Here is a 26539-nt window from a genome sequence, read left to right as displayed (position 1 = left end):
CTTTACGTGCTATGAAGTGTTTCATGTATTCCTAGTGCACTCTTCCTGATACGGAGCCGGACGCATCTACGGCCACTTTTCCATCTGCCCGCGGCAGCCTGCTTACTAACTTACACTAATGCGAGTATCCATCCGTCTATGCCGATTCGTGCGTCTGCATGCGGAATCCTAGCCCTCCCAGTGTTTTTTTCCATCTGCAGATGTCACCATTAGTATCGGCACTTGCAACTACTCCGTGTTAGCGGCATAAGATTCCTCAGAAACAGGAGACCCATCTCCGTCCGCAAGCTCCAAAAGAGCACAGACGTCAGCAGACGCACCCACAACGCTTCCTTATCACTCCCACGAGACGGACCTGTTCTGTGCGTCCGTACGGTAACTGCCGCCCAGAAACTCCCATTTCCCGCAATGATAGATCCATTAATGGAAGGATCGATACATCAGCGCACTCTTAATCTCCGTCAGTGAGCAGAGGTGTGGAGCGCCGCATGTGCGGTCTGCGATTGCTCTCTTATGGCTCATGTGCCATTTGCAAATATTCAAGAGGCCCATTCGCGAGATGTATTTGGACTTACACCCAGCTAAGAATTAGGCCCAAAATTTATCAGTCTAGACATCTGACATGCTCGGCGGCCAAAAGGTCAAACACCTCATTATTTGGGGACATCAGATTGGAGCTGATTCTGAGTCGCAGGATTTCTGTGCATGGATGCAAATGGCGATTTTTGGAATATAGCGCATGCGCAGATGCGAGTTTGCGCCTTTTTGTGTAAGTCCGTCCTGTTCTGAGTTGGACAGATCTTTGTTGAATCTGTCTTTCCATGAACTGGGTGTTTCGGGATGAGAACTGTGCAGCAACAACAGCGAATAATAAGTTGTGTTGTAATAACGATACTTGGCTACTCTCCCGGAATCTGCGGGAGGCTCACGATTTTTCGGCCGCCCCATTTGGAAGAGTATGCACTTCTCCTGCATCCCGCCCACTTCCTGGTGATGTGGGCAGAATGGGGAGAAAGTTACGGGGATTCCCTGCTCCGTCGAGAGGGACGGAGTTTAATAACGTGAATCTACTATCGCGTCATTTGGCCCTGCCCCCTATTCAAACGTGCACAATTCGCGGCATCTCATCATAAGGGAGCGGGGCCTAATGACAGGAATAGTCCGGCTCCGGTCCCCATCACTTCCCATCTCCCGACTCCTCTGCGGGCTTCTCCCAGAGAGGACATTTCAAAAGTAGGTAAGTCATACTTGCCGACTATCTGGCTGCCCCTTCCGGGAGGGAACAGCCAGATCGGCATGACTGGGGGGGCGTGGCCAGCAAACGGAGGCGACAAGGTTTTGCGGGGGGACGGAGCCACGCAATCTTGTCATTTTGACCCCGCCCCCGCCACACACTGCCGATATTACAGGCAGTGTGAAGCAGGAGACGCCCCCAACCCCCCCCCCCTCTCTGCAGGGGTATTACATGTAATTGCGGGGGGATAGGAGGGGGTCGGCGGCAGCCGGGAGGCTTGCCTGCCTTCCCGGGAGGTCAGGAGCGGCACACGATTTTGGTCGGGAGGGTAGGCAAGTATGACTGGTAAGTATGGTTATAACATTAATTAGTATTATTTATTACTGATGCACAACACTCTGTTTTGGTCATCTGAAATACTGGACGGTATATGTTCTGCTTTTATTTTTATATGGTAAGAGGAGTAATAACAGTTTAGGAAAACAAGAAAATGAAAAAGAGGGGGAAATCATCACATTATTGTAAATCAGCCATGTAAGGTGACACCTGTGGTTTATCACTGGTTATACATATTAAAACCCAACCTTAGGGGGCCTATTTATGAAAGCATATTTGAGGGATACAAATGTTTGTGGGAAGGGTACCTGCAAATATTATATAGTACCTGAATGTTTCTATGGGGGACCGTAGCAGATATCGGAGATCGATATCTTCTGCGGTCCCCGTCTTTGATCGCAAAAGCAACTGCTGGATTTACCTTTGCATTGGCCCCGGTAGCTACCGCCATCTTCAGATAACATTAGCCAATGTGGCCGATAGGCTACACTCTGTAAAAGTAACTGGGAGAGGTCAAAGTCTCCGGTGATTCTTCTGTACATGTGCCAGCTGGGTCCAGGGGGGCTGCACACCCTGCACCCATATTATTTTAAAATTACCTGTCCGTGGTCCCGCGTCGGGTGTCAGCACTGCTCAGAACACTGAAAAATGGCCGCCGGTGGCTGGCCAGCCACGTCAGTCGGCTGCCGGCCACCGGGGAGAGAGGAGGGTCCCCCGCACAGGGAGTGCACATGGGCCCCCTCCTCTCTTAAAACGCCCCTGGCTGCAGGACTTAGGGGGATATGTACTAAGCAGTGGATTTATAAAACCTTCGTTTTTAACAGATTCTGTCAGCCAGATTTAAAAGGGCAATAATACTTAATGAAAAACAAGTCTGATTTTGCATATACTATTATTCCCCTTTTAAATATGGCAGGTAACAAAATTTAAGAAACGACTTTTGTAAATCCACTGCTTAGTAAATACGGACCTGATTCACGGTTGTATACGAGTCTTTTTACGCAGCTGTTATGCGAAAATATGCAAATTTCGCCGCCGCCGGGAGACGTACTGAGACGCCCACTGGCAACTTTGCTAATCCAAGCATCTGCGTAATCATTTTCAGCAGCTAAGTAAAATGTTGCAGCATTGGTCGCACACCAGTCGATAATCGGCATTCTGCGTATACCTATGGCTACTTAGAATGGCTGACAGAACTCAGGCGCCGGCACCTGTCAAGCTGCGTACAAAGACGCAGTCACTGGATCCGACACTCCTATAAATCGCAAAGGCACGGGGACTCATGCGACGTGCGACTTAGACGTATGCGCTGATATCGGTTTAGCGTATAACTCTGTATCAGGCCCCATGCTCCTTAGTTCTGTACTGCAGTGACACGCTATGATACAGAATGAGAACAATAATGGATAAAGCCCAAAGTATGGCATAAATCTTCTATAAGAACTGGCAAAGAGACTTACCTGTCAACTTTTCTGCTGTGTATGTACTCCAGGACTCAATGATAAGGGAAAAGATGCCCTGCAACAAAACAAGAAGCTCCGAGTCAGTAAGGCATAGGCACCCATAACTCAAATATAAGCCATACATTTCAGCAGTGAGGGATGCATTAATGTTTACCTGTGTGTATATATAGAACCATTATCGCGTGAATGGCTAATTCTAAAACATAGGTATATAAGAGCATATAATAAATTCATATTCAGATATATGAAGAGCGGAGCTTGAAGAATGAGGGTAATGTGTCATGGGTTGTAGCCACTTACTGGGCGTACAGGTAAGATTACAGTCACTGGTGGGAAAGATGGAGACAGTGGAATTTATGCCTACTAGTGACAGAGATAGTGCTAGGAGGAGAGAATGAGGGAAGAGGGCCCAGCCCCTGGGTGCTTACAGCCTGAAGGAGAAGGGTAATCAGGAGGGAGAACTAGGAGGTGTAGGTGGGAGGTGAGGGGTACGGAGAGAGTAACGAAGGCTGAAAGAGGACAGAAATTGGGAGTAGTGATTAGACTGAGCAGAGAGAGACTGTAAGAAATGACCAGACTGTAGGGACAGAGACAGGGAGTAGTGACCAGACTGTGGGGATAGAGACGGGGAGTAGTGACCAGACTGTGGGGACAGAGATGGGAGTAGTGACCAGACTGTGGGGATAGAGACTGGGAGTAGTGATCAGACTGTGGGGACAGAGACGGGAGTAGTGATCAGACTGTGGGGACAGAGACGGGGAGTAGTGATCAGACTGTGGGGACAGAGACGGGGAGTAGTGATCAGACTAGGGACAGAGACAGGGAGTAGTGATCAGACTGTAGGGACAGAGATGGGAGTAGTGATCAGACTGTGGTGACATACTGTGAGTAGTGATCAGACTGTGGGGACAGAGATGGGAGTAGTGATCAAACTGTGGGGACAGGCTGGGAGTAGTGATCATACTGTAGGGACAGAGACGGGGAGTAGTGATCAGATTGTAGGGACAGAGACGGGGAGTAGTGATCAGACTGTAGGGACAGAGAGGGGGAGTAGTGATCAGACTGTAGGGACAGAGAGGGGGAGTAGTGATCAGACTGTAGGGACAGAGAGGGGGAGTAGTGATCAGACTGTAGGGACAGAGACGGGGAGTAGTGATCAGACTGTGGGGACAGAGATGGGGAGTAGTGATCAGACTGTGGGGACAGAGATGGGGAGTAGTGATCACACTTTAGGGACAGAGACGGGAGTATTGATCAGACTAGGGACAGAGGGCCTGATTCTGACCCGCTCGTGAGCGCTGAGCGCCTGCAAACGGGTCGATGGTGCCCTAGTGCGCATACGCACGACGGAGGGAGCTCCGTCGTGCACATGCGCGAGACCCAAATAACGACGGGGTAGCCGTCGCTATGGGTCTCGCACCAAAGGGGGCGTGCTGTCGATGGTGAGTGACAGCACGCCCCCTTTGGTGGGCGTGCCGGGGGCGTGGCTGCCAGACAGAGGCGTTCCCATGGGAACGCCTACCGTCTGGGTCCGGCCCCACTGACACTAGTGATGTCAGTGGGAGTGATTTGGGCTCTGATAGAGCCAAAATCACTCCAGGGCTTGCGGTCACTGAGACCCTGCCGCAGGGTCTCATCGCAAGCCCGATGGTCGCGATGGTCTTGACCATCGCGACCATCATCATGGACGCTCGCATAAGCTGTGGGTGGTAACCCACAGCTATGCAAGCGTCCAAGAGGCCGCTCCAATGTTAGGTAGGAGGGCCCTGATTCAGAGTGAGCGCTCTGGTCAGAGCGTCCGGCTCTGATTCAGGCCCAGAGATGGGAGTAGTGATCAGACTGTAGGAACAGATGGGAAGTAGATGAAGGGTAGTGATCATAGTGTGGGGGCAGACTGGGCGTAGTGATCAGACTGGGGACAGAGACGGAAGTAGTGATCAGACTGTGGGGACAGACACTGGGTAGTGTGATCAGACTGTGGGGACAGAGACTGTGTAGTGATCAGACTGAGGGAACAGACACTGGGTAATATGATCAGAGTCGTGTACAGAGACTGCATGATCAGTATGGGGAGACAGACACTGTGTTAGTGGTGAGCAGACTGAGGGGACAGAGACTGTGGACCTCATTGAGAGCCGCTCGCAAAATGCGAGAGCTCGCTCTGAATGAGGGCAGCCGCTTCCTTTTTAAAATTCGGCCTCCTGCCTGCCCGCTAAGCTGTGGGTGACCACAGTTTTAGTGAGCGGCCAGGTTGATGGTCGCGATGGTCAAGACCATCACGACCATCGGGGCTTGCGAAGAGACCCATGTGGTAGGGTCTCACCTGCCGCAAGCCCCAGTGAGCTTTCGGCTCTAATAGAGCTGTATGCTCACCACTGACATCACGAGTGATGTCAGCGGGGCCGCCCCCAAACGGCAGGCGTTCCTTCGGGAACGCCTCCGTTTGGCCAGCCACCCCCCCCACAAAACGGTGCAAGCTGCCGATCAACATCGACAGCCACCCCTTTTGTAGTGAGCCCCGGAGCAAGAGAATTACTCTCTCGCTCCGGGGCTTGCGCACACACAGTGCGGCAGCTACGCATTCGCAGGGCCTCAACATCGACCCGCTTGCGAATGCTCAGCACTTGCGAGCGGGTCTGAATGAGACCCAGTGTGTAGTGATCAGACTGAGAGGACAGACACTGGGGTAGTGTGATCAGAGTGAGGGACAGAGACTGTGTGTAGTGATCAGACTGAGAGGACAGACACTGGAGTAGTGTGGTCAGAGTGAGGGGACAGACACTTTGTGTAGTGATCAGACTGAGAGGACAGACACTGGGGTAGTGTGATCAGAGTGAGGGGACAGAGACTGTGTGTAGTGATCAGACTGAGAGGACAGACACTGGGGTAGTGTGATCAGAGTGAGGGGACAGAGACTGTGTGTAGTGATCAGACTGAGGAGACAGACACTGGGGTAGTGTGATCAGAGTGAGGGGACAGAGACTATGTGTAGTGATCAGACTGAGGAGACAGACACTGGGGTAGTGTGATCAGAGTGAGGGGACAGAGACTGTGGGCCTCATTCAGAGGCGGTCGGAGGATGCAAGCGGTCACTCAGAAACTGGGCGACCACTTGCATCCTGACCGGCCGCCTCTGTTGCGGTCGTTAGGCTGTGGGTTAACACCCACAGCTCTAACGACCGCTCCGGTGATGGTCGCGATGGTCAAAAACCATCGCGACCATCGGGGCTTACGACGAGACCCTAGGGTAGGGTCTCCCTTGTCGTAAGCCCCAGAGAGCTTCTGGCTCTGTCTGAGCCGGAAGCTCTCCACTGACATCACTAGTGATGTCAGTGGGGCCACCCCCAAACGGTAGGCGTTCCCATGGGAACGCCTCCGGTTGGGCTGCCACCCCCCGGCCTGCCTTCCAAACGGGGCGAGCTGTCAATCAACATCGACAGCTCGCCCCCTTTGGATCGAGACCCGCTATGACCGGCGCTGTCGGTCGTAGCGGGTCTCAAGCATGCGCACAACGGTGACGGCGACGTCGTGCGCATGCTCTGTGGGGGGCCATCGACATGGTCCGAGCGCAACGGCGCTAACGACCGGGTCTGAATGACCCCCTGTGTGTAGTGATCAGATTGAGAGATGTTCGCTAAACTGCGCATGCGTAAAGTTCGCAATGTGCGTGCGCAAACTAGCTGCTACGATCACAAATTTCTCTCTCCTTGAACACAGCCAGGTCGGTAGTTTGAGTGACAGGATGAGGTGTTTGAGGGTGGTAACAGGGGAAGGTGCTTGAAAACGGGGGAGTGGAGATCCAAACGCAGGCGTGCCTAATTATGCGAACAGCGTTTTATGGGAGTACATAATTAACAAAGTAGCGTCATGGCACATGTGACATGGGAGGTTTGTACATTGACATGATCGTAGCGCTTAAGAGAGGGTATGGTCAACCTTAAGCTCTACGACCAGTTCCGATGGTTCTCGATGGTCTCGATTAATCCTTATATGCCCGGAGATGACGTGCAATGTGTACGAGAAGGAGGCGTATTTTTTTGTCTTCCGCCCGCTTCCTCCCCTTGGTCGGCCAGCTACCGATCCGATCTTAGGGACGCAACTTGCGAGAGAATCATTCGCATATCCGGCCCCTTTTCCCGTACGACCGTGCGGCCGCAACGACCAACTCTGAATGAGGTCCTGTGTGTAGTGATCAGACTGAGAAAACAGACACTGGAGTAGTGTAGTCAGAGTGAGGGGACAGAGACTGTGTGTAGTGATCAGACTGAGAGGACAGACACTGGAGTAGTGTAGTCAGAGTGAGGGGACAGAGACTGTGTGTAGTGATCAGACTGAGAGAACAGACACTGTAGTAGTGTAGTCAGAGTGAGGGGACAGAGACTGTGTGTAGTGATCAGACTGAGAGGACAGACACTGGAGTAGTGTAGTCAGAGTGAGGGGACAGAGACTTTGTGTAGTGATCAGACTGAGGAGACAGACACTGGAGTAGTGTAGTCAGAGTGAGGGGACAGAGACTGTGTGTAGTGATCAGACTGAGAGGACAGACACTGGGATAGTGTGGTCAGAGTGAGAGGACAGAGACTTTGTGTAGTGATCAGACTGAGGAGACAGACACTTGGATAGTGTGGTCAGAGTGAGAGGACAGAGACTTTGTCCTCTCAGTCTGATCACTACACAGACACTGGAGTAGTGTAGTCAGAGTGAGGGGACAGAGACTGTGTGTAGTGATCAGACTGAGAGAACAGACACTGTAGTAGTGGTAATGCAGCGACTAAATATACCAAGTGGCGGATTTGATGTCAAGTAAAACCCGCTGACCCAATTGATGGTGATTTTCATGTCAAATTGCCAACATTTAGTCATTTACTAAAAGATGATTTTGATGTCTACACATAATTGCTGTCAATCCATGTCAGATTAGAAATTACAACCCATCGTGGCGTCTTCTATGTGGCTGCCGTTTCTATTGAAACTACTGTGTATTATTAGCAATTCTATTCATATTCATTTAATTTTGCTTTTATAGAAAAAACATTCACCTAACATCATAGACCACTGTGGATTAGGAGCTATTATATTAATATTAATTTACTTGTGCTACTTGTTTTGTTATAGAAGGCACCATTCACCTGACATCATAGAGACAGATAGCCGGCTACTTTCACTTTGTGGTCTGCGAGGAGTGTGATAGCACTTTTCCACCAAAGTCCAGGGTTCCAAGCTGGATTAGACCCGGGACTTACCCCATTCCTACTGCGGCACTGACCCGGGATATTCCCAGGTCGTGTGCTGTTCACACGGGTGCAGTGTTGGCACTTGGAGATGACGTCATAACCAAGTGCCGGAAAATCCAGCTCTCCCCTGAACGCTAAACCGGAGCGGACCTGCGACCTGCTGCGGGAGACAGGGAGTGTCCTTCTAGGAGGGTATCTGATGTCAGCTGTCACTGGGGAGGGAGAGATTACAGCTCCCCCAGACCATACGGGAATACTAGGACAGTCGACCTGAAATTTTTTCCTAGGAGACTTTTGAACTGAGCCGTGATCAAAGTCATATTAATGTTGTCCCAAGATTTATATGTGTGTGTGTGTGTTTATATATATATATATATATATATATATATATAGTGGGAAGATGGGTATTGCTGGTGTATGATTGATGTGGAATCATTGTACACCAGCATACCCCATGATGAAGGTTTAAAATCTGTTCTATGTTATTTGGAGAGAGATGCTGCTTTGAATCAGGACATGAGATTGTTAATTATTCTATGTATCGAATTAGTTCTGAAAATAATTATTTTAAATTTCAGGGCGAATTCTATAAACAGCTGTGGGGTACTGCGATGGGTACTCCATACGCACCAAGTTTCGCTAATTTATACTTGGGTAAATGGTAAACTGGTTGTAGCCCAAACTACATATGGGTGATTGCATTTGAGTTTGTGTTTGGTCAATATATTGCAAGCCGCATTGGCACTCCAGTGCCATGGAGAAGACACGCTGTACTCATGGACACCAGAAAGTTATCAGACACCGGATCCCAGGCATCTAACAAACTTACCGAGGACACCATTTGCAAGTCAAAGGCAGGGCCAGTAAGGGCAAGTGTTAGGAGTCTTGCTCCATGGACATCTTCTAACCAGAGCTTGAGTGATACCTACATCACGTCCCAAAAGGGCTTTTAAACACTATATTTGATATTCTTATTATTTTATTTTTATTATTATTTTTTTTTTTCATTTATATTTTTTTAGATCTTTATAAATGCTTTCTCTTTCAGCTCTTAGTTTTTATTTCTACATACTCTGACCATTAATACTGAGCATCTTATTTATATATCAGAGCACAGAACACTTACACCCAATTAAGTGATTCTTAATGATAATCCTTTTAAGAATATTCGATAATTTAAATGATATATATAGACAATATTCTTATTGTTTGAAGTGCTACGAGAGAGACGTTTGACAAATTCTTAGTTTACTTGAATCATAATAAATATAATTTGCGTTTTACATCGAACTGTCAGGAGGAGAGAACAGAGGGCCCGCTCTGAATCAGGACGTTTTTTTTTTAAATAGTGCGGCTTTTGGACGCTCGCATAGCTGTGGGTTACCACCCACAACATATGCGAGCGTCCATGATGATGGTCAAGACCATCGCGACCATCGGGCTTGCAACGAGACCCTTGCGGTAGGGTCTCGTTGCCGCAAGCCCAAGAGTGCTTTTGGCTCTATCAGAGCCAAAAGCACTCCCACTGACATCACTAGTGATGTCATTGGGGCCGGCCCCAGATGGTAGGTATTCCCATGGGAACGCCTCCATCTGGGCAGCCACGTCCCCGGCACGCCCACCAAAGGGGGCGTGCTGACACTCACCATCGACAGCACGCCCCCTTTGTAGCGAGACCCATAACGACGGCTTGGCCGTCGTTATTCGGGTCTCGCGCATGCGCACGACGGAGCCGCCTCCATCGTGCGCATGCGCACTTGGCCAACATCGACCCGCTTGCGAGCGCTCAGCGCTCGCGAGCGGGTCTGAATTAGGCCCACAGTTTTTAGATCTGATACTTGACAACAGTGGGTGGAAAAAGGATGGGAGAATAAACACATACAGTATACCCATATAAAAAAGGTTGACAGCAACAGTTATATCTATTTTAATAGCTGTCACCATTAAAAATGGCTGACGAATTTTCCATATTCGCAGTTCATCAGGATAAGATGAAATTGTAAGGATGACCTTAACTATGATGAACGGCCAGAGACTTACAGTAAGAGAATTTTAGAAAAAAGTATCCAGTTGAACTGATTGATAAGTGTAAAATGAAGGCGAATAATTCGGATAGAACTAAATTACTACAATATAAAGGTAAGACACGAAAGAATGATGAAACCTTTATACCCTTTATTACAGGGTTTAGTGTGAGAAGTAATGAGATACATGAGATTCCGAGTAGACACTGGAATGTCTTGAAATTAGATCAGGCTTGCCTACCCTCCCGATTTGGCCGGGAGCCTCCCGATTATTGGGTGCCGCTCCCGGCCCCCCAAGAAGACAGGCAAGCCTCCCGCAAGCCGCCATCCCTCCCTACCCCCCCCCGCAGAGTTAATAGCAAAATCCCCGCAGCTCGAGGCCCAGTGACGCGCTTCGCGCTGAATCGCGTCATCGTGGCCCCGCCCCCGCTTTACAATGCCGTTTACTCCGGCATTGTGAAGTGGGGGCGAAGCCGCGATGATGTGATTTTAGACGAGCCAAAACCTAGTAATTTAAAATTAGAAGAAAAGGTCTCTGTTTACTTATTAGACAATAAAGGGCTCTCTATTTACTACAATCCGCATTGGGAATGCAGATTGTAGTGTGATATTACCGACTGAATTCGCATTGCAAATTCAGGCAATATCACAGGGATTTACTAAAAATCCCTTGCAGGGACAGAGCTTGCGATAAAGCTCTGTCCCTGCGAATCCCCTCCGCACACTTATCACGGTATTTTTGCAAAAAATACTGTGACAAGTGCTGGAGCATGCGCCGACCGACGTTAAGCCCAGCCCCCACGATCACGTACCCCCCTGGGCCCCACCGTGACCCCCCTTCCCTTAATTATACTTACCTGCATTGTTCTGTGCTCCGGTGATGTCCTCCGTGGCTCCGGTAAGCTGACATCCCATACTGCACTGGGACCCTGTCAGGTGATGACCAGGCCCCAGTGCAGCATGGGAGACCAGCTGACCGGAGGGAGGACATCACCCGGAGCCCCGATCACCGGAGCACTGGACCCAGGTAAGTCTTTTTTTTTTACTTTTTTTTTTACAGTGAATCAGCGTGTGGTCTGTTTAGACCACACAGCTGATCACTGGGGCCAGCTCCGGGCTCTGCTCTGCCCGTTAGAGCGGAGCAGGAGTCCGGTAACCGGGGGAGACCCTGGATAATGCCACCTCCAATGCAGATTGTAGTGTGATATTATTGACTGAATTCACATTGCGAATTCAGGCAATATCATAGGGATTTACTAAAAATCCCTTGCAGGGACAGAGCTTGCGATAAAGCTCAGTCCCTGCCAATCCCCTCTGCACACTAGTCACGGTATTCCCCTCCCCGCTATTGTGGACCCCCCCCGTGACCCTCTCTCCCTCCCTTAATAGCACTTACCTGCAGTCATCGGTGCTCCGGTGAGGTCTTCCATGCCTCCGGTCAGCTGATATCCCATACTGCACTGGGACCCAATCACCTGATGACCGGGCCGCAGTGCACCATGGGAGACCAGCTGACCGGAGGGAGAACATCACCAGAGTCCCGACCACCGGTCCATGGAGTCAGGTAAGTACATTTTTTTTTTTTTAGCAGAGATCAGCTTGCGGTCTGTTTAGACCACACAGCTGATCACTGGGATGACTCCCGGCTCTGCAGAGCTCTTTTAGAGCAGAGTAGGTGGCGTTATCACAGGGCTTTCCCCGGTATTTTTTCACATTTTATTTTTAGTAACTCTGGTCGGATCACATTTCCCATTACAATTATGGGAAATGCGATCTGCTTACTAAAAATAAGTGATACTTACTGGTTGGAGTAGAATTTTACGAATTCTACTCCAATTGCCCTGTAATAACTATAGGTGATACAAAAATAATGTGAAAAGGGTGTGAAAACACCCTTTTTCACTTTATTTTAGTAAAAATAATGTTAATAAATAGAACCCTATGTGTTATATACTTACTGGAGTGTAAATGTGGTGCTAAATACGTAGGAAAAACTAAACGCCAGTTAAAAGTCAGAATCCTCGAACATATGAGAAGTATTACCAGAAAAGAAGAAAATCATACCGAGACATATTTTGAAATGTTGTGGGTCTAATCTGAATCATTTTAGCTTTAAAGTGATAGAGCATGTACAATTAGACAAAAGAGGTGGGTATTTGCTAAAACTTCTTAGTAAGTGAGAGACGTATTGTATACATTCACTTAAAACTTTAACGCCTGAAAGACTTAATGAGAATTATGAAATCACCCCCTTTATGCATTAGTTCCCATGTGTGCGGTGTCTCACTTTGTGGAGGGCTGTTGTTGGGCTATTTGGCCCCGGCTCTCTACGTGCGTGCTTAAAGTGATTCACCGCCTATGGGTTAACAATGCAATTGGTGATTTCATATGTTAATTTATCATAGGGAGTCTTCTTATTATGTCCTTCTTCTGAAGGTTAGATATATGAAACCTTTAATATGATTTAAGTAATGTATGAGGGTCAATTTCTATTTCTGTACATAAGTAAAGTGATTTTTTAAAGGTTTTTTAAATATGATGTGCTAAATTTATGTATACTGATGGATTATGGATGATTATTGGGATATTTATTTGGTAATTAATACTTATAATGAAAGTAAAATTTTTGCTTATTTGGGTATGGAGTTTATAGGTGTCTTTTAAAATTTGGCTTTATGGTAGTTTTTACTACTTTATTTTATATATATAATTTTTGTATAGTGGTATAAAGTGTTTTTTCACCTTTATATATTAAAGTTGTGGGGGTAGCCCCCCTTCCAAATTTGTTTTTATTTTTTGTGTGGAGTTTATATGTGTCTTTTCAAATTTGGCATTATGGTAGTTTTTACAAATGTATATATATATATATATATATATATATATATATATATATATATATATATATATATATATATATATATATATATACATATACACACACACACACACACATACATATATATACACACACACACACACACATAAACATACAGGTTGAGTCTCCGATATCCAAAATGCTTGGGACCAGGGGTATTTTGGATAACGGAATATTCCGTATTTTGGAATATTTGCATATAATAATGAAATATCTTGGGAATGGGACCCATTTATACACACAGAATGCATTTATGTGTTATATACACCTTATATACACAGCCTGCAGCTAATTTTATACAATATTTTCAATAATTTTGTGGCTCAAACAAAGTTTGTGTACATACATGAAATTAATTTATGTTTCATATACACCCTATACACACACAGCCTGAAGGTAATTTTAGATAATATTTGTAATAATTTCTGCATTAGACAAAGTTTGTGTACATTGAACCATCAAAAATCGAAGGTTTCAAGCCAAAACAAATTCTGTATTTCGGAATATTCCGTATTTCGGAATATTTGGATATCGGAGACTCAACCTGTATATATAAATAATCTATAGTGGTATAAAGTGTTTTTGCACCTCTATATATTAAAGTTATAGGTGTAGTAACCCCCCTTTTTGTGTGGAGTTTATATGTGTCTTTTCAAATTTGGCATTATGGTAGTTTTTACTACCTTATTTTATATATATATAAATAATATATAGTGGTATAAAGTGTTTTTGCACCTCTATATATTAAAGTTATGGGTGTAGTACCCCCTCTTTTTTGTGTGGAGTTTATATGTGTCTTTTCAAATTTGGCATTATGGTAGATTTTACTACCTTATTTTATATATACAAATAATCTTTAGAGGTATAAAGTGTTTTTGCACCTCTATATATTAAAGTTAGGATTTACAGTAACCCCCCCCCCCTTTTTTTGCGGAGTTTATATGTGTCTTTTCAAATTTGGCATTATGGTAGTTTTTACTACCTTATTTTATATATATAAATAATCCATATTGGTATTAAGTGTTTTTGCACTTCTATATATTAAAGTTATGGGTGTAGCACCTTTCCTTGTTTAGTTGATGTTTTATGATAATAGTGTTATTAATAAAATAGTATGTATATTGTTGATTATGTAATTATGGAATTTATTTTCATGAAGTATAAAACGTGCAATTGATTGCCTTAATATCTAGCATTATCCATTTATGCATCTGATATAAAAAGGAGGCTAGACTGGGTTAGATTACACCCCCTGACAATGTCCATGGCTGACAAAACTAGTTGGACATGGTGTCATCACGAGCTGAGGCCCTGATTCAGAGCCGTTTGCTCTGACAGAGCGCTCGCTCTGAATCAGGGCCGGTCTTTTTTTTTTAGAACGGCCTCCTGGCCGCTCGCATAGCTGTGGGTGACCACCCACAGCTATAGCGAGCGGCCATGATGATCGGGCTTGCGACGAGACCCTTGTGGTAGGGTCTCATTGCCGCAAGACCCAGAGAGATTTCGGCTCTAACAGAGCAGGAATCTCTCCACTGACATCACTTGTGGCCCCAAATGGTAGGAGTTCTCATGGGAACGCCTCCGTTTGGGCAGCCACCCCCCCGACCCGCCCACCAAAGGGGGCGTGCTGTCACTCAACATCGACAGCACGCCCCCTTTGGTGCGAGACCCGGAGCGAAGGATTGCCCATCACTATCCGCGTCTCACGCATGCGCACGACGGAACCGGCTCCATTGTGCGCATGCGCTCTGGGCCACCATCGACCCGGTTGCGAGCGCTCAGCTGAGTCCCAAGCTGTTTGTTGCACGGAGAACTGGACAAGATTGCCACTTTGTATAGCATGGATATCCATCACCCTGGGTGCGATCCGAAGGCACCGGAGGATTGACTGTGAGCCGGCCGCGTTTACTTTGATGTATGTGAGCTTATTACACTTGGTAAAAGTGATTGTTATTCTTTACTCAAGTGGATGCGCCTTGTCTTCTTTTAGGTTTAAATATATATATATATATATATATATATATATATATATATATATATCTTGATTGTCTCATGAGACTATTGCTGCTATTTATGTGATAACTTTCTGTTTATTCAACATATATGTGTTTATGCTTTTTAGTAAAACCTATATTTGGTATGATTTGTGTAAATAATAGAGAGCAGAATTTTACTAATTATACTACAAAATGAACAATGGACACCAGCGCAGTGATAATTGCTTTCATATTGTTTTTTGAGACTGTGGATCTCATTCAGACCCGCTCGCGAGCGCAGGACGCTCGCAAGCGGGTCGATGGTACCCAAATGCACATGCGCACAACGGAGGCTGCTCCGTCGTGCACATGCGCGAGACCTGGCGTGCGACGGGGAAGCCGTCGCTCGGGTCTCGCACCAAAGGGGGCGTGCTGTCGATGGTGAGTGACAGCACGCCCCCTTTGGTGGGCGTGTCAGGGGCGTGGCTGCCAGACGGAGGCGTTCCCATGGGAACACCTACCGTCTGGGTCTGGCCCCACTGACATCACTAGTGATGTCAGTGGGAGTGATTTTGGCTCTGATAGAGCCAAAATCACTCCAGGGCTTGCGGTCACCGAGACCCTACCGCAGGGTCTCGTCGCAAGCCCGATGGTCTTGACCATCGCAACCATCATCATGGACGCTCGCATAAGCTGTGGGTGGTAACCCACAGCTATGCGAGCGTCCAAGAGGCCACTCCAATGTTAGGTAGGAGGGCCCTGATTCAGAGCGAGCGTTCTGGTCAGAGCGTCCGGCTCTGAATCAGGCCCTGTGTTTCTGTAGGTCCTAACTAGACCCTAATTATATACATATATACATACACACACACACACACACACGCACATACATATATACATAATAAATTATTCCAGCACAACCACCTGACAAAAATTACCTGGACCCGGTGCCCTCACGAGCGTTGTTCACGCTTATACAAATCCATCCAAATGTAGTGCGGCACTCAGGATAAATAATGGCTCACAACAGCACGATCATAATGTTTCAGTACTATTTATTTCAGTACTGTTATCAGAACAATTGTTCTGATGACAGTACTGAAATAAATAGTACTGAAACGTTATGATCGTGCTGTTGTGAGCCATTATTTATCCTGAGTGCCGCACTACATTTGGATGGATTATATTATATATATACAGAAGGAGGGGTCGGTGTCACTCTCTCCAGTGACTGGCTTATGGCTACTATTCTTTCAAAAGGCCAGAGAGTGACACCGACCCCTCCTTCTGCTTATACATTCTGAAGTGTGCACCACGGCGAGTATGCCTATTGTTACAGGAGTGCCTTGCTTCCTCTGCATATGCATAAGCAGGAAGTTCACTACTGACATCACGTGAGATGTCAGTAGGGCCGCCCACAAACGGCAGGCGTTCCTTCGGGAACGCCTCCGTTTGTGCAGCCACCCCCCCTCCCCGCCTACAAAACGGAGCGAGCTGTCCATCAACATCGATAGCCGCCCCGTCTTGTAACGAACCCTGGAGTGAGTGATTTCTCACTCGCTCCGGCGCTCGCGCATGCTGCCCAGCCATTGACCCGCTTGCGAGCGCTATGCGCTCGCGAGCGGGTCTGAATCAGGGCCAAAGATTGTAGTGAAGGTCCTATTGGGAGCATTGATTCAAGTCGATAGACTGATTTGATTATTTATATTCAACTCATTGTTGTGAATATATGTTATTATTGTGATTATTTAAAACTACTTTGTTTTTGATTCTGTTACCAGTTACTGAATTGATATGTAACAAATATTGTCTTTATTTTTTATATTGTTTTTCTGTATATTGTACACGGTGTTTCAATAAAAAGAAAAAACTGAAAAAAAAAAAAAAATGCGTAAAAATGCATTATTTAAGTAAATATTTAATTGCTGAATAGAGACCTTAAAGCTATGACTGAGGGAAGTATAGACAGTGGTGATATAGTTGAACATGGACACTGTGAGCTAGCATTCTACCTCATACAAAATATCACTAAGCCCATCTACATGTGAGACTAATCATTCCTATATATCAAACTGCAGTGTAAAAATAAAGCTGTACAGCATTTGCAGGCTACATGCAAAAGCAGCCAGTATTTACACAATATGCAAAAATAAAAAATGCATTTTTGAGCCACCTGAATTGCAACATGGTTTGTTCCATATACAAAACTACATTTTATTTTTATTGCCTTGCTGCCAACTCATAATCAGACCCAACTAGAGGAAGCCTAACATATAAATGTTTTGCAACATCTGAAGACAAACCTATGGTGCGTACACACGGTCAGATATAACAGAACGATAACGATATCGATATATCGTTATCGATCATATCGTCCAGTTTTTGGGCCCTTCCAACCCCCAAACAATGGTTGATGCACGGGAACGGATGGATGCAGGCCAACCTGGTCGATAGCGACCAGGTTAGCTTGGTTACTATAGGGACCCGCGATCAATGATCGCGGGTCGTTATAGTAGTTTGGGGGTTGGTGCATGTGCTGGATGTTTGATATCGAACATCCAGCACATGCAGGACGATCAGACAACGATATCTGATCGTTGTCTGATCATTTCGTGTGTACGGAGCTTAAGGCTGCTATGTGACAAAAGATGCCGAGCAGACAGACTGACAATTGACAGGTTCTAGGCCATGAAGAAATACAATCAGAGATAGCCACATGATGTGGAGACAAAACTACATGGTGAGGTGTCTCATAAAGAAAGGTTCTGTGACATGAGCAAACACAACTAAAGGACACATGATAACATAGATACAAAAACACGACTAAAGGGCAACTGATAGACAAAGGTTTTATGTGATGAGAGACCACAACTGGATAAAGGTTCAATGGAACCTAATGAAGGTTCTGTGACATGAGAAAGCTAGAGGGCGTCTGATAGACAAAGGTTCAGTGATATGAAAAGCCACAACTAGAAGGGTGAAAGATAGACAAAGGACATGAGAAACCCAAAGTAGAGGGCACCTGGTAAACAAAGGTTTTGTGACATAAGAAACCCTAAGTAGAGGGCACCTGATAAACAAAGGGTCTGTGATATGAGAGACCACAACTGGAAAAAGGTCCTGGGACATGAGAAACTACAGCTTTGTAAGGTCTTATAGACAAAAGTTCTGTGACATTAGTGACCACAACTAGAGGGCACCAGATAGACAAAGGTTCTGTGACATGAGGGACCACAAATAGAGGGCGCCTGGTGGACAAATGTTTTGTGCCGTTAGTGACCACAAATAGAGGGCGCCTGGTGGACAAATGTTTTGTGACATTAGTGACCACAACTAGAGGGTGCCAGATAGACAAAGGTTCTGTGACATGAGGTACCACATCTAGAGGGCGCTTAGTGGACAAATGTTTTGTGCCGTTAGTGACCACAACTAGAGGGCGCCTGATAGACAAAGGTTCTGTGACATGAGGGACCACAACTAGAGGGTGTCTGGTAGACAAAGGTTCTGTGATATGAGTAACCACAACTAGAGGGCGCCTGGTAGACAATGGCTTTGTAACATGAGGGACCACAACTAGAGTGACCCTGGAAGACAAAGGTTCTGTGACATGAGGGACCACAACTAGAGGGTGCCTGGTAGACAAAGGTTCTGTGATATGAGTAACCACAACTAGAGGGCGCTGGTAGACCACGGTTTTGTGACATGAGGGACCACAACTGGAGGGTGCCCGATAGACAAAGGTTTTGTGACATGAGGGACCACAACTGGAGGGCGCCTGATAGACAAAGGTTTTGTAACATGAGGGACCACTTCTAGAAGACACCTATTAGACAAAGGTTCTGTGACATGAGGGACCACAACTAGAGGGTGCCTGGTAGACAAAGGTTCTATGACATGAGGGACCACACATAGAAGGTGCCTGGTAGACAAAGGTTCTGTGACAAGAGACAACAACTAGTGGCTGCCTAATAGACAAAGGTTTTGTGACATGAGGGACCACAACTAGATACAAATAATGAGTGGGTCATAAAAATAATGATGCTTTTTTTTTTACAAGAGTAGTGAAAGTTTGATGGAAAAAGGTTCTATGGCACGTGCAAACACAACTATAGGATGACTGATAGATAAAGACTCTATTGGATGATCATTTCATGGACTAGTGGTTACAAATGTTTTTAAAGTTTTGTAACATCAAAGAAGTGAAGCATTTTTTAGATAGAGTGTGTTCCTCCCACCATTTTAAAAGATCTTACTTTGACCCAGACATCTAGATATTCCTTTAAAAAGTAATCTACAGACAGAAATGCCTGGCCAATAGTCTATGTCTGTCACTCTTTCTCAAAGATGAGCCTTATACAGAGATTAGAGCGCTATGTTGTTTCATGATTATTTTTCTAACTTGTCTGCATACTTTTTTTTCTCCATTCCCCTTGTATCATATGATCATAAAATACCAATAAGACATTATAGAACAGGTCCAAAAACAGTACATAAATATAGATTATTACTATAACAACTGGCTGGTCATTCATTGAATGTGCTCTGATTAGTTTGGATGTTATTGGATATCTGAACTCAGGCCTCTACTAAAATGTTAAAGTAAGTTTGTGTGATAATTAGGGTAAAGTCATCTTTTGGCTACAATCTCTATAAAGACTTCAGATGAATCAAAGTTGAGTCTTCATTCTGTTAGCAGCATCCAGCCCTTGTACCAACCACTAAACCGAGAGGCCAAAGACAGGACTTGGCTCCAGGTCACAAGGCACAAGATGTAGCATTACATATATTGCTATGTTATAACACTTAGCAGACAATACTCTCTTACTTACCGGCCATTTGAAGTGGAAAGGCACACGCACAGGATTGCTAGCTGCTATGGCCCCTGGCTCCACAGCCATCAGGTCACTCAGAGCTGTGCCAAATGTGCAGGGGGGATCTGGGGACACCACAGGCTGTGCATGTTTCAGACACACCCTGAAGAAGAGGTGACAGGAACGGCCTGCGACGCATACACTGCGGGGACTGCTGAATGAATGGACCTTCAGTTCAAACACTCCAGCTAGTTGGACCTGGGGACACAGGAACGGTCATGTAACTACTCATTTATAGATGTATAGAGCAGTACTGAAGGACAGCAATAGCAACCACAGGGATGTACAGTCATATGGTCATTCATCCAAGAATCGTTGCCCAAGTATCATTGCAATATAGAAGTTCTATGGCTTGAAAGGTTTGTGTCACCTTATAAATGATGATGGAGACGAATACTGCAGCATAAAGTTACCCTCTACAAGTTTACAAAGTAGAACCTGCAAAACCTTTTTTCTGCAAGCTGCAAAAGCTTATCTGCACTGTATGGATCCCTGCATATCTATGGATGCTGTGATAATCATACTTACATCTGTTCAGAAGAATATATATACTGTATGTATGTATGTACACATATATATATATATATATATGTATATATGTATATATTTCCTCCTTACCTCTTTTTCTGTCGCTATTGCCCAGTCTTGTTTAATTACTGTTTTGTTCCCAATTTTAGAGCACTACAGAATATGCTGGCACTATCTAAGTAATATATATATACAAGTAATATACACACACATAGTAATTATAAGAATGTATACTATACACACACATATACAGTATATATAGTAATTATAAGAATGCATATTATATACACACACACATTATATATATATATATATATATATATATATATATATAGTAATTATAAGAATGTATACTATACACACACATATATATATATATATATATATATATAATATGTCATTACATATTGATTGTCCAATACCAATGGGGCATCTATGAAATGTAAAGCATTACCAACATTAGGAGGACAATCCAAAGACAGACAATAGGGGGTAGACACACCATATCTGGCTTTGATTGGTACACACTAGCTCTGATAGTAAAGTAAGAAACTATGCTATTACACAGAACATTATATATATGATGTAGAAGGTAAATGCTAGGACACAGTTAGTACATACCATTGGCAGGTACAGCATCACCGCTAGAACCAGGAACAGAGTTTTTGCTGTCATATTATTCCCTTTCTTGTATAACTCCAGGGATGAAGTGAACGCCCAGGGGTAAAGTTATTAGCACTGTTCCTCTGGAACACAAGAGCCTGGCAGAGAGAGATTGTAGAAATGGGAATACAGCAAGCCAAGCAGATATGCTCAAAGCAGAGTGCAGACCAGGACCAAGAGCTATGAGATGGAACAATTGCTGATATAGTTATAGAGGCTTAAATGGCAGCTTAGTATATACCAGGCACAGCTGGTATGTAGAGCTGGGTAAATATCAGGCACAGCTGGTGTGTAAAGCAGGGTATATATCCGACAAGCACAGTTGCTGTAGATCTGGTTGGTATACTTCTGTTCTCCAGTCCAGTAAACCAGTCGTGTTAGTTGGCAGAGTTGCATATATACCAGCCGATGTGGTCGGTCCAGCAGGCAGAGAGCCTTGTAGATCTGATGGGTATACTGTGGGTCTGTGAGCGACTCTTGGGTGGTCTTTTGTCTAGAGAGGTTGTCTGTCTTGGCTGTGACTAAAGTTCTTCTAAGTCAATCCCAGTTTTTATACTGCTGTTGTCATGTAGCCCCCTCCCCTGGCACACTCTACTCCCCCCCTCCCTCCCCATTGCCCTCTGCCCACCCCTTCCTCCTCAGATCACACTTTCTTTGATCAGTTCTCCTAAACCCCGCACAAAACAAATTAATTCCCTGTCCCAAAGAACACCAGCAACGTCCTAAGTGCACCTCAGACCTTAATAAGCGCACTAATTACATAAGCCAATGTACATCTATTCTTTGTTAAATAGAGTATTACTATTTTTATTTTATTTTTTTCACTTCATTGTATACATTTACTAAATATACAAACTTCACTTTTGCACTGTGTAATGCCTGTATTCTGTACACACAGTTCCCATACACATAATGAAACCCGCATTAGTTCATGGGACATAAATTAGTGACTTGAGAAGATTGATCTTTCTATATTACAAGGTAAAATTAGATTTATTCTGTAGTTTTATTTGCTGCAGAGAAGAAAGTGTTAATTTGGAGTCGTCCCATAATAATCGTGTAACTTGTTATAATATTTACAATGCATGATGTAGCGATATATATATATTGCTACACTTATTTACTTTGTGTAACTTTTTGCATGCACTTATTATACTGTTATTACATGTGTTTATACAACATGAAGCTGTTGCCAGTGTATGTGCACTTATTATACTGTTATTACATGTGTTTATACAACATGAAACTGTTGCCAGTGTATATGCACTTATTATACTGTTATTACATGTGTTTATACAACATGAAGCTGTTGCCAGTGTATGCGCACTTATTATACTGTTATTACATGTGTTTATACAACATGAAACTGTTGCCAGTGTATATGCACTTACTATACTGTTATTACATGTGTTTATACAACATGAAGCTGTTACCAGTGTATATGCACTTACTATCATGTTATTACATGTGTTTATACAACATGAAGCTGTTGCCAGTGTATATGCACTTATTATACTGTTATTACATGTGTTTATACAACATGAAGCTGTTGCCAGTGTATATGCACTTACTATACTGTTATTACATGTGTTTATATAACATGAAGCTGTTGCCAGTGTATATGCACTTACTATACTGTTATTACATGTGTTTATATAACATGAAGCTGTTGCCAGTGTATATGCACTTACTATACTGTTATTACATGTGTTTATATAACATGAAGCTGTTGCCAGTTTATATGCACTTACTATACTGTTATTACATGTGTTTATATAACATGAAGCTGTTGCCAGTGTATATGCACTTATTATACTGTTATTACATGTGTTTATACAACATGAAGCTGTTGCCAGTGTATATGCACTTATTATACTGTTATTACATGTGTTTATACAACATGAAGCTGTTGCCAGTGTATATGCACTTACTATACTGTTATTACATGTGTTTATACAACATGAAGCTGTTGCCAGTGTATATGCACTTACTATACTGTTATTACATGTGTTTATATAACATGAAGCTGTTGCCAGTGTATATGCACTTATTATACTGTTATTACATGTGTTTATATAACATGAAGCTGTTGCCAGTGTATATGCACTTACTATACTGTTATTACATGTGTTTATATAACATGAAGCTGTTGCCAGTGTATATGCACTTACTATACTGTTATTACATGTGTTTATATAACATGAAGCTGTTGCCAGTGTATATGCACTTATTATACTGTTATTACATGTGTTTATACAACATGAAGCTGTTGCCAGTGTATATGCACTTATTATACTGTTATTACATGTGTTTATACAACATGAAGCTGTTGCCAGTGTATATGCACTTACTATACTGTTATTACATGTGTTTATATAACATGAAGCTGTTGCCAGTGTATATGCACTTACTATACTGTTATTACATGTGTTTATATAACATGAAGCTGTTGCCAGTGTATATGCACTTACTATACTGTTATTACATGTGTTTATATAACATGAAGCTGTTGCCAGTGTATATGCACTTACTATACTGTTATTACATGTGTTTATATAACATGAAGCTGTTGCCAGTGTATATGCACTTACTATACTGTTATTACATGTGTTTATATAACATGAAGCTGTTGCCAGTGTATATGCACTTATTATACTGTTATTACATGTGTTTATACAACATGAAGCTGTTGCCAGTGTATATGCACTTATTATACTGTTATTACATGTGTTTATATAACATGAAGCTGTTGCCAGTGTATATGCACTTACTATACTGTTATTACATGTGTTTATATAACATGAAGCTGTTGCCAGTGTATATGCACTTATTATACTGTTATTACATGTGTTTATACAACATGAAGCTGTTGCCAGTGTATATGCACTTATTATACTGTTATTACATGTGTTTATACAACATGAAGCTGTTGCCAGTGTATATGCACTTACTATACTGTTATTACATGTGTTTATATAACATGAAGCTGTTGCCAGTTTATATGCACTTATTATACTGTTATTACATGTGGTGAGTATTCTGCTTAGGGACAGCAATGTGATGAGGTTTGCTGTTAGTATATTTACGTTGTGTGCTTTGTAATACACACAAATGAGTGCTACATGGATACCGTGTAAAAAGGATACAAAGGATACACTTCCCCTGACGTGTGTCATACTCACTCCTAGTATTAAGGTGCGTGTGTGTGGGGAGGGGGTTCTTTGTAATGCAGAGGACTTGTTATGGTTGGCTGGGGGTCTTTTGTTATTCAGTAAAGTCCCAATGAATAGACTGAGAGGGGGTGGGGTGTCAGCTGTATGCTAATAGGAGGCACCTGTCCCTCTCACCCCAGCACACTTCTCCTGTCTCACCTCACTTTCTCCCCTATCCAGCTTCCGTCCTTCTGTCTCTTCTTTGTCCGGCTTGGCTGCCTCTTACATCCCTTTGTCCTGTTATTACAGGGTCCAGTGTGGCCCAGATCTTTATTTTTTTATAATCTTCACCAACACTCTAATATCTGGTGCGTTTTTAATGACCGATAACCTATAATCAAATTTGCACGTGAAATATACAAGATGCACCCCTGCACCCTTCCTACTGCACCCCCTTTGCTGACGAGAGCCAGCCTACAACCCAAAAAGGTGCTCGCTCATTACTGATTGGGTAATACAATACAAAAACTGCTCCCCTAAAACACCAAACTGTGCCCCCGTTACTGACACCCTAAAAATCCAAAAACTGCTCCCTCATTGACGACTGGGTGATACAATGCAAAAACTGCTCCCCTAAAACCCAAAACTGCACCCACATTACTGGCCAGTTCCTACAATCCAAAAAGTGCTCCCCTGATACCCCAAACTGTGCCCCCAATACTGACACCCTTAGGGGTATATTTACTAAAGTGCAGGGTTTTAGAAGTGGAGATGTTGCCCATAGCAACCATTCAGATTCTACTTAACAGTTATTTAACACCTTCTAGAAGATAATAGCTATAATCTAATTGGTTGCTATAGGCAACATCTCCACTTCTAACAACTCACACTTTAGTAAATATACCCCATACAATCCAAAAACTGCTCCCTCATTAATGATTGGGTGATACAATACAAAAACTGCTCCCCTAAAATTCCAAACTGCACCCACATTTCTGACTGGTACAACATAAAAGCTACTCCCCTAAAAGCCCACCGTGTACCCACATTACTGAACAGTCCCTACAATCCAAAAAGTGCTCTTTCATTACTGACTGGATGATACTACACAAAAACTAAAATCCCCTAAATTCCCAAACTGTACCCACATTGCAATCCCAAACTCTCTCTAAAACATTTGATAACATATTTGAAACACAGCTTCCTGTACCTCAAAACTGCACTCCTTTCTGGCCTGCACCTGCAGTATAAAATCCTCTTCCCGTTACTGATATGGACCTATAATCCAAAAACTGGTCCTCATTACTGATCTGAGTTTCCAACCCTAATTAAACACTTATCTCCCAATACTGATGTGTACCTACAACCCGAAACCTACTCCCCATTACTGATCTGTATCTACAACCCCAAACCTGCTCCCCATTACTGACCTGTACCTACATCCCCAAACCTGCTCCCCATTACTGACCTGTAGCTACAACCCCAAACCTACTCCCCATTACTGACCTGTACCTACAACCCCACAATTGCTCCCCATTACTGACCTGTAGCTACAACCCCAAAACTGCTCCCCATTACTGATCTGTAGCTACAACCCCAAACCTGCTCCCCATTACTGATCTGTAGCTACAACCCCAAACCTGCTCCCCATTACTGATCTGTATCTACAACCCCAAACCTGCTCCCCATTACTGACCTGTATCTACAACCCCAAACCTGCTCCCCATTACTGACCTGTATCTACAACCCCAAACCTGCTCCCCATTACTGACCTGTATCTATAACCCCAAACCTGCTCCCCATTACTGACCTGTATCTATAACCCCAAACCTGCTCCCCATTAATGACCTGTATCTACAACCCCAAACCTGCTCCCCATTACTGATCTGTATCTACAACCCCAAACCTACTCCCCATTACTGACCTGTATCTATAACCCCAAACCTGCTCCCCATTACTGACCTGTATCTACAACCCCAAACCTGCTCCCCATTACTGATCTGTATCTACAACCACAAACCTGCTCCCCATTACTGATCTGTATCTACAACCACAAACCTACTCCCCATTACTGATCTGTATCTACAACCCCAAACCTGCTCCCCATTACTGACCTGTATCTACAACCCCAAACCTGCTCCCCATTACTGACCTGTATCTACAACCCCAAACCTGCTCCCCATTAC

General features: G+C 44.2%; 1 protein-coding gene across 1 annotated transcript in view; it reads right to left on the bottom strand.

Annotated features, from left to right (window-relative positions):
- LOC148453451 (delta-like protein B) overlaps positions 1 to 26539 on the bottom strand; it is an 86579-nt gene that overhangs the window by 53902 nt on the left and 6138 nt on the right. The window contains exons 2-4 of the mRNA XM_088462094.1: positions 21160 to 21299; positions 19969 to 20208; positions 3031 to 3088 (exon numbers count right to left, since the gene is read on the bottom strand). Coding sequence (XP_088318220.1) covers positions 3031 to 3088; positions 19969 to 20208; positions 21160 to 21213 — 352 coding nt within the window. The 5' untranslated portion in view covers positions 21214 to 21299. The remainder of the gene's footprint in view (positions 1 to 3030; positions 3089 to 19968; positions 20209 to 21159; positions 21300 to 26539) is intronic.

This window comes from Taudactylus pleione, unplaced genomic scaffold (genome assembly GCF_031769625.1).
Source record: "Taudactylus pleione unplaced genomic scaffold, aTauple2 ptg001150l, whole genome shotgun sequence".
NCBI lineage: Eukaryota > Metazoa > Chordata > Amphibia > Anura > Myobatrachidae > Taudactylus > Taudactylus pleione.
This window is presented reverse-complemented; position numbering and strand designations above follow the sequence as displayed.